Here is a 9055-nt window from a genome sequence, read left to right on the forward strand (position 1 = left end):
AAATAGCCTAATGCAACACAGATTGCTAAAGTCAATAGTCAATAGTCATTTTTCTAATAGACCTGCCATCTTAAAGTCTTTTCTACCTGGCTCCAAATCTAATAATATGACGGAAACAAGAAAAAGGCATGGAACAGATCGATCTTTAAACAACAAACTTTTTATTCGAGGTCTTGTTTGTTTTGTTAAAAATCGAATATTAGCTATTGTGTGGATCAGGATGTTGGTTTTTTCTTTGTAGATTTATTGACAACAAAGCGTAATTGAATATCAGACAGTTGACATTTTCCTGAGCAGCTGCGCGCTCTGTTACTTCCTATGTTTACTACCGGGCAAGATGGCGGCGCCCATACAACCCACATCACGGAGCTCGTACAGTTTTTAAACCGAGCTGTGTTTTTCGAACTGTGTTTACTTTGAAAACAAATTTACCACCAACTGATATATCGAACGTTTTTTTGGTGGATCATCGTGTACATTGTATCAGTTCATCTGGTTGTACCACACATTATTTGTCTGAACTGCGCTGTGAAAAGTGTTCACGAGCACTCATGTAACGTTATGTTTAGATCTGCTGGTTAGCGTGTAACTATACACCATAGATCGATCCGGAGACCAAACACGGAGAAGATATAAGCCCATTAATGCCTTTTAGTCGATGTGAAATCAGGAAATTGAAGCCATCGCAAGCATGCGGTGTGTGAAAGCACTGCAACTCACCCTCGCGGTCGTCAAACCAGATGCTGTGGCCCATCCACTCATTCTGGAGGTGAGATAACGATGACATTGCAGCTGTTTAATGTCCGATTATATAAATAATTAAAGAAAAAATAAATGGCATTGGCAACAAACTAAACGTCCCTTTTCATGATATCTTAGCTTATTTTTAAGATAATTTTGTAAAATTCTAATAAGCTTTACAGATTTTGATTGTAAAAGGTTTAAACAATGTTTTTCATGCTTGTTGAATAAACCATAAACATTGTTTGTACATGCATCTGTGGAACAGTCATTAAGACACTGAAAGTGTATAGGTGGTAGACAATTAAAGTCACAATAACTTAAGACACTAGAGGACCTTTCTAACTTACTGACTCTGAAAAACAACAGGAAAAATAAACTGCTATGTCCATAATGTAAGACGTCTAAGGACAACTGATAATTTTTGCAGTGCCAAACCACACATAACCAGATTTCCACCCAGGCTAGTTTGAGAAGTGCCTTCACTGCCTTGGTAGAAGAGTTAAACATCTGAGAGATAACATCTGAGAGTAAGAACTGGTAATTCTGCTGCAGTCCGTGAGGATTCACTGTAGTAGGCTACTTAAAGCAGCTAGTGCCACACCAAATACTGACTGCTACTTTTTAGATTGAAACTTTGTTCAGGGACTCACTGTTCCATTTCTGTTCATTAAATGTCTGTGAAACGGGTTCAGGTTTTGTTTCAGATGTTGATCTTTTTATGTTTAATACAAAAATTTACACCTGTTAAGCAATTTGTTGGAAATAAAGCAGTTGAATATAAGAGGACGTTTCTTTCTTTTTTTTTGCTGAGAAAATGGCGTCATTTATTATTACCCTCATGTGGTTCCAAACATTACTTTTTTTCTTCTGGGAAACAAAAAAATATATATTTTGAAGAATGTTTGTATCCAAAGTTTTGGTGACCATTGACTTCTGGTGACCTATGAACAAAAGCACTAACAAAATATCTTCTTTTATGTTCCACGAAAGAAGGAATGTCATTCTATCCATTCTATATGTAAACTATCCCTAAATAACAACCCTTTACATTGACTAAAGGGTTGTTTGATAGTTCTGTTACCATATGTTGTTTCATGTTGTTTCACTGTTTTAAATTTCTTGAAAAGCCCTTTATTGGGCTGTTCTAACATGATAGTGTTTCCCAAAATGGGGTTCATGAGTTGACAAAAAGCTAATAATGAATTAAATGATAAAAATGTAAAAAAATATTTAAAATGAAAATAAAAACGATTAAAATGAAACAATAAAAAAGATGAAATATTTCATGTTCACCTGCATGCCATGTAAGCAATTAACATCAGAGAACTGTGGTCATGCAAATATTTTGTTAACTTATTTAAATATTATATAATATTTTTAAATCTATAAATCTTAGTGTGTACTTTAAGTAATAACTTATTAATAACTATTTTATATATACGGTATATATCCCGAAACAACAAGTGTGATAATAACCCTGGTCTCCACACATCCTGCGGAATGTTACTCTTTTAATGAAGAAAGATGGATAGCATGTAGAGGCTTAAGGCTACATAATAATGTGTCTTTATATTGAAAAAAGCCAGTCTTGCCTGATTTAATTTCCTCTGTCTGTCGCTTCAAAGAGATAAAGGTGCCGTTAATTAGCAACAATTTCCCCATGCAACATTGTTTGAAAGCTGAAGCCCAGACTGCTTTAATTTACACCAGCGAATTCTAAATTAAATGTTTGTGTTTTCATTAGTCTGAGATTTTTAGTCTTTAGTCTTTACCCTTGTTCTTTTGGGAACTCTAAATTAACCCTATTTTTTTTTTTTTTTATCCTTTGTCATCTTGTTGTTGAGGGAAAAGATGAAATGAAAAGCCTACAGCAAAACTGCAACAGGCCTTTTTTTTAACCACGAACAATAAGTTTTGGTTTAAAGAGATGCAGATGGCCATTGGAGCACAGCAACATTTTAATATATTATTTCTTGTAATTCCAGGCTCTTCATCAGAAGATTCTCGAAAACTTCATTATAATCAGAAAGAAAGAACTGATGTGGAGGACAAAAGATTCAGAAAAGTTTTATTCTGAACATGCAGGTAGAAAAATATTTTTCTTTCTATGAAATGCACTGCATGAATGAAAGTGGCCTGTGTTTGTAACAGATTGAATGGTTAAGTACACGTGTGGGTGGGTGTCTATGTGATGCGTGATTTTAAACAGGGTGAGTCATAGTAAAGGCTTCACACAACCTGGAGCTATAATGTTGAGACAACATGTGGAGAGAGAACATGTTACTCAGTCTCAGCTTATCATATCATGCATCCAAAGAAAATCAGCTTCCTCGCATTCAGATGTCTGTATTATCTGTGCAAAAGCTTGCCCAGACCATGTTAACAGATTGCAGGAAAATCTGCTGCATAAACCACATCACCCTTGTTGGTTCAGTCCCAGTGGATAAACTCATAAAAAGATAAAAACAGATCATCCCTGTTTTTATTTTACAGGACGATTTTTCTATCAAAGACTGGTTGAATTCATGTCAAGGTAAAAGTTTATTATCATTTTCTCACTAACTAAGTGCCTATACAATGCAACAAAGTTCTAGGCTAATAATAATTTTGTGGAAAAAAAATGAACAATTATTTGATATGCTAGATCTGCAAAGGAGCCAGTAGCAAGTATTTTATACAATTATTTACATGTTTGTGGACATATTTGTATATATTGATTTGATTAATTCATTTAAAACTGTAAGGTGTAGTAATAAAGACCACACATGATCATTAAATAATAGAAAAACAAAGTTAAAACGTTCTTTCTCTTAAGGAGAGGACACTTTAGTCTAACGCAGTAAAGTAAAGATTTTAGCTAAGAAATGGTCACTTAAACTATTGGTTCCAATGACCCTTGTCGTAAAGTCGTCATGGTGAGCTAGAAGAACAGATATATGTTTTAACACATGTTGAAGACCTTTCTCAAACAAAACATATTTCCATATTTCATTTCTGGAAGCCGGACTAAATGAGCAAGCACTGTTACTGCATTCAGATATCAAATACAGACATTAGAGATATCAGAGTATATATACATGAGAATATATATATATATTATTATATATATATATATATTAGAGAACATTTCAGTAATCACAACTTCCATAACAAAGTAAAATCTCACAAGCCTAGAGAAGTCTTTCAACTCATGTGATATTTAGAAGGAAAAATATTGATTAATGCCTTGATTATAATCACTCATTAGATATACATTGAAGCAGCATTGGATTCCAGAAACCCCCCCCCCCCCCCCCTTCAGAATGATGCTGAAATTTCAGCTTTGCCATCACAGAAATAAATGACATTTTTTAAATCTATTAAAATAGAGAACAGTTATTTTTAAATTGTAATAATATATCACAATATTACAGATATTCTCTCCAAAACGTTCTTTCAAAAAAAAATTCTCACCAACTCCATACTACTGATGCTTTATTCTGTACTACCCCTCTTCTTTTGAAGGGAAGAATTAATGCAGATATATGATCTGTGGAGAAGGACATCAATGCTGGTTGTTAATGTAGCGGTTGATCTAGTTTGGACAGTGAGACGAGACCGATGTTACCATGGCACCCTGTCCTCAGTACGTCTTTGTCTGTGGAAGATAAAACATTAGTGCCGCACACGTATTTTAGTCTGCGTCAGAGTCATTTAAAAATAAGCCACTGATTACTCCTACATTTTTTTTGTTCCATTTGTGTGCCGACAGTGCCACTAAGTCAGTACTAAACTCTTTATTGACTAGGCCTGTATGTATTATTGACGTCATAGAAGAAATGATCACACTTTTCTGTTCGAATTCAATTCTATTTATCCATTTAGGCAAAGACAAGGTTGTCACAGCTCTCTGTTTAATCCTGCTATTCACATTAACTCTTGTTCCCACAGTGGCCCAATGAGAGCGTACGTCCTGGCCAGGGAAGACGCCGTTACTCACTGGAGGGGGATGATGGGTCCTACAAAAGTGTTTAGAGCTCTTTTCACTTCACCAGACACCATTCGAGGCCAGTACGGGCTGACTGACACCAGAAACACCACTCATGGTTCAGGTAACATGGACCTGTTTTGATGAAGATTTTCCAGACTGAACAGTTAACTGGGTGAATAGACTAGATCAGGGGTGCCCAGTAATGTTCTTGGAGATCTAACTTCCTGCAAAGTTCAGCTCCAACGCTGAGCAAACACAACTGAACCAGCTTACTAAGATCTTTGGGAGCACTTTAATTACAGACAGGTGTGTAGAACGCAGGAACACAATTGACCCTTCGCAGGGAGCTTGATTGACCAATCTGACCAATCATACTTCGCCATCCGCCATTTTGTCAGACAAAGTAGTCAGGAGAGTTAGTAGATTAATGTTGGAGGATTTGAACTTGAAAAATGGAGTGTACTGACGCCTTTCCGCGGTTAAAACAACATTCCTTCTTATGTTCATTCGTGTTTATTTGATGCTATAAATTAACTAGAAGGAAGAGATGATCGGTTCACGAGCAGCTTTAACTGATGCTATACAGCGATCTGTCAGGCACATTAAAGAGCCACAAAACAGTATTTATTGTTTAAATTTCTTTTAAAAAATGACCAAATTTGAAAGGATAGACTTTGTTTAATACATTTAATATCAAAAGTAAGCAAAAAGTAACCTGGTCAGTCCTGTCTGTCAGCGCGTTGTTGGTGTGCAAGAGCTCCGCGGTTTATTTTTCACTGCGTGAGAACCTGGTGTGGCGTGAGAGCGGTGTAGCTTGTCGGACATAGCGACAGTAAGCAGGGTTCCCGCGGGGTCTTAAAAAGTCTAAAATTCTGAACTTTAAATTTAAGGCCTTAAAGTGTCTTAAAAATGGCCAGATTTTCAGCCGAGGTCTTAAATTTAATTTAGTCAGGTCTTAAAAAGGTTTTACCCTCGTTAATTTCCTGAAATACTGGCCACAGAAAGTTATTACAAAGTAGCAAAAAAGTATCGAGTCGAAGCCTTCAAAGCGGAGCTGTAGCAGGGGTCTCCAACACGTCGCTCGCGAGCTACCAGCAGCTCGTGCCCTGATTGGCGGTAGCTCGCCAAGAGGCCGTTCACATATTGCGTCTTTTGCGCGCTCAAATTCGTTATTTCAAATTTAGGCGCGCGGCAAGCGCACTCATATTAGAAGCAATGCTGCCGTTTTTTCCAGGCGAAGCGAGATAAATAAATAAAAAGCTCAACTTTTCTGAATTCTGCAAGCGCACCGCAGGTCATGTGACAAGAACCAACCAATCCGCTTCACCCTTTCTGTAACAGTCAACATGAAGGATGGGGGTGCACCGTGCACCCAAACACTACAGGTGTTTTTCTCTTCTCCGTAAATAAATAATGGCTACAGCAAGTGTTTATCAGTGGTGGAAATCATTAGCTAGCTACTAAAACTTCTTTGTCGTTGTGGAGAGCGCAGTGCATAGTTGCATAGCAACGACAGACGCAACGGGAAAATCGGACCAAATCTTACTATTAATAATAAAAGATAAGCTAATGTGCATTGTAAATGTCAGTCATTTATCTTTTTTTGACTCATTCTATAAAAGATTATGTAAAGGCTGAAATACGTGAGGTTTATCTTTTTATAAAACCTTTTTTGTCAAAACTTTATTTGAATTTGTACATGTTAGTAGATAACATGTTGCAAGACACTCTTTTAAAATCTAGCCATCATTTTTTACGTTATTATTTTAATGTTTATGTAAACATAAAGTGCATATTGATGCTAATTGTATTTGCTATTTGCTGGTTAATGCATTTTACATTACATTTACATTTATTCATTTAGCTGACGCTTTTATCCAAAGCGACTTACAATTGCTATATATGTCAGAGGTCGCACGCCTCTGAAGCAACTAGGGGTTAAGTGTCTTGCTCAGGGACACATTGGTGTCTCACAGTGGATTCGAACCCGGGTCTCTCACACCAAAGGCATGTGTCTTATCCATTGCGCCATCACCACCCCCATAATGCGTCATGGTCTTAAAATGTCTTAAAAAGGTCTTAAATTTGACTTACTGAAACCTCCAAGAACCCTGAGTAAGGGGGGCGGGTCTTTGCGAACGGTCAATTGGGCACCCCTAGACTAGATCAACTAAAGGCTGGATTACTCTGTATGATAATAATTCAGCATTGCCTTATATTCTTTCTTTCAGATTCTATTGAATCAGCCAGGAGAGAGATTTCATTTTTCTTTCCAGAATTCAATGCAGATGAATGGATGGTTATGGAGGAACCACGTTTCAGGGTGGGACTTACTGAATATAATGAGGAGAGACAAATTCATACTCTCCAGAACACACAATGATCTCTATAGGCTGATAGTACTTCTGCAGTGCTACATGAATATGGCTACATTCACCTAATGTTTCCCTTCTGCTGCATTTTATTATTTATTTTGATGTTACTCTTTTGTGACTACTAAATATATGTAGGCTACTTCAGCTCTGCCAACATTATATTAATTTGTATGTGTTTTGTATATGTAAGCTTTGCAGTAAGGGTCAATAAATGTTTTCCTCAGCGTAGCAAACTCTAAGCTCAATTCTTTGGACTTTTCAGGTAACAATAAAATCAAGAAATAACTAAAAAGTTTTAAAACATAAAAAAAAAGCATTTTTAAGCAAATGTTAATTTATAAATATTAATTGATAGTTTAGGTTCATCATAATAAATTATTCAAACAATATTTAAGCCTAAAAATATTCAAAATGTAAATGCATATAAAATGTTATAGTCATTCACAAACAAAACAAGAAAGAATGATATTTATGTAATGTTACTAATAAAACAAAATCAAATATGTTTTAAATGCACAATAACCAAATGTATACATTTATCAATAATAAATAAATTTTTAAAATGTAAACCAATCTCACACATTTTAACTAATTGAAGCTTGCTTGTTCCTAATTTCTTGTTTAACTAATTGAAGCTTGAAGCTTGATATATGTATATATACCTCTATGGTACGGTGTTGCCTCCAGGCAACATTTTCTATTTTAGCTTTTTTAATATAATACAATTTAATTGGTCAGTGCTCTCTAAGGGGAGGCGAACTCAAATACTAACCAATGAAAATGCAAAAGAGTGACAACATTACCCACAGGGGTCCATTTTGGTCCCTCTTTCAGTACGTCACATGGCTCCATATTTTCTCCACTGAAAGGGCCATTTTTCACAAATTTCTGTCCAGATAATCAGTTACAAAAAAATCAGTCACCTACATTGGTAAGTAAAGAAGTATTTTCAAAAACATTACATTATATATCATCAAATATTTCATAGGAAATTACATAAAACTGTATGTTGCCTCGAGGCAACATTGTACCATAATGGAATCACATAAGGCAATACCAGGCATACTAGGTTTGAATACAAGTATATTTTATTTGTAAGGAAAGAATTTTTAATTATCTAAATGTAATTGCATTTTTGCAAACTGAAAACTCATCATGGTTTGACGGGACACTTGGCCACTATAGTGGGAAATCGGACAAATAGTGGGTTCGTGGGACGAGGGTGTGGCTTGGGACCGGTCAGGGGGGTCAACGGGACACTTGGCCACTATAGTGGGAAATCGGACAAATAGTGGGTCCGTGGGACAGGGGCGTGGCTTGGGACCAGTCAGGGGGGTCAACGGGACATTTGGCCACTATAGTGGGTAATCGGACAAATAGTGGGTTCGTGGGATGGGGCCGTGGCTTGGGACCGGTCAGGGGGGTCAACGGGACATTTGGCCACTATAGTGGGCAATCGGACAAATAGTGGGTTCGTGGGACGAGGGTGTGGCTTGGGACTGGTCAGGGGGGTCAATGGTACACTTGGCCACTATAGTGGGAAATCGGACAAATAGTGGGTTAGTGGGACAGGGGCGAGGAGCGCCAAACTGAGGATGAAGGCGGCGCTACTTCGGCCGGGGAGGTCTTCCACATGTTTGATCTTGCTGTTGTTGAGGCCTGGCTCCTATACCTGAGAGACAGCAGAGTAAGTATGGGGTTCATATTAGGATAAGGATATGGTGATTGTTATTGTTTTACCTTGAAACAACACCGATTGTAATGTTTTGATATGATAACTTGATGGATGGTTTGTAGTACTTGCGTTCCCCGATGGTATAATGTTGCCTGAGGGCAACAGCTGGATAATAAATGTTACTTTTTATTAAATATGAAATGTGTAATTCATTAAAAACTTGATAAATATGTTTGTTAAAAACCCTTGTGTTATGTTGCGGGTCAATTTGACCCGTTTCGATTTTCTAGT

At 36.8% G+C, this 9055-nt stretch overlaps 1 protein-coding gene across 1 annotated transcript; it reads left to right on the plus strand.

The window, feature by feature from the left end:
• Window positions 1-299: 299 nt before the first annotated feature.
• Window positions 300-7660, plus strand: nme6 (NME/NM23 nucleoside diphosphate kinase 6). The gene is made up of 5 exons (XM_079583867.1): window positions 300-769; window positions 2730-2829; window positions 3238-3277; window positions 4675-4835; window positions 6946-7660. Exons 1-5 carry the CDS (start codon window positions 692-694, stop codon window positions 7095-7097), a joined length of 531 nt encoding a protein of 176 aa, XP_079439993.1. The 5' UTR covers window positions 300-691; the 3' UTR covers window positions 7098-7660.
• The last annotated feature ends 1395 nt before the right edge of the window (window positions 7661-9055 follow it).

The sequence above is a fragment of the Phoxinus phoxinus genome (genome assembly GCF_949152265.1).
Source record: "Phoxinus phoxinus genome assembly, chromosome: 16".
In the NCBI taxonomy this organism is placed as follows: Eukaryota; Metazoa; Chordata; class Actinopteri; order Cypriniformes; family Leuciscidae; genus Phoxinus; species Phoxinus phoxinus.

Bases quoted from the DNA above. Each gene is read 5' to 3' on its own strand.
- nme6 (XM_079583867.1), top strand. From the start codon at position 692: ATGCGGTGTGTGAAAGCACTGCAACTCACCCTCGCGGTCGTCAAACCA. The intron at 3,278-4,674 runs GTAAAAGTTTAT...TTGTTCCCACAG, and splicing joins CTGGTTGAATTCATGTCAAG to TGGCCCAATGAGAGCGTACG. The intron at 4,836-6,945 runs GTAACATGGACC...TCTTTCTTTCAG, and splicing joins AAACACCACTCATGGTTCAG to ATTCTATTGAATCAGCCAGG.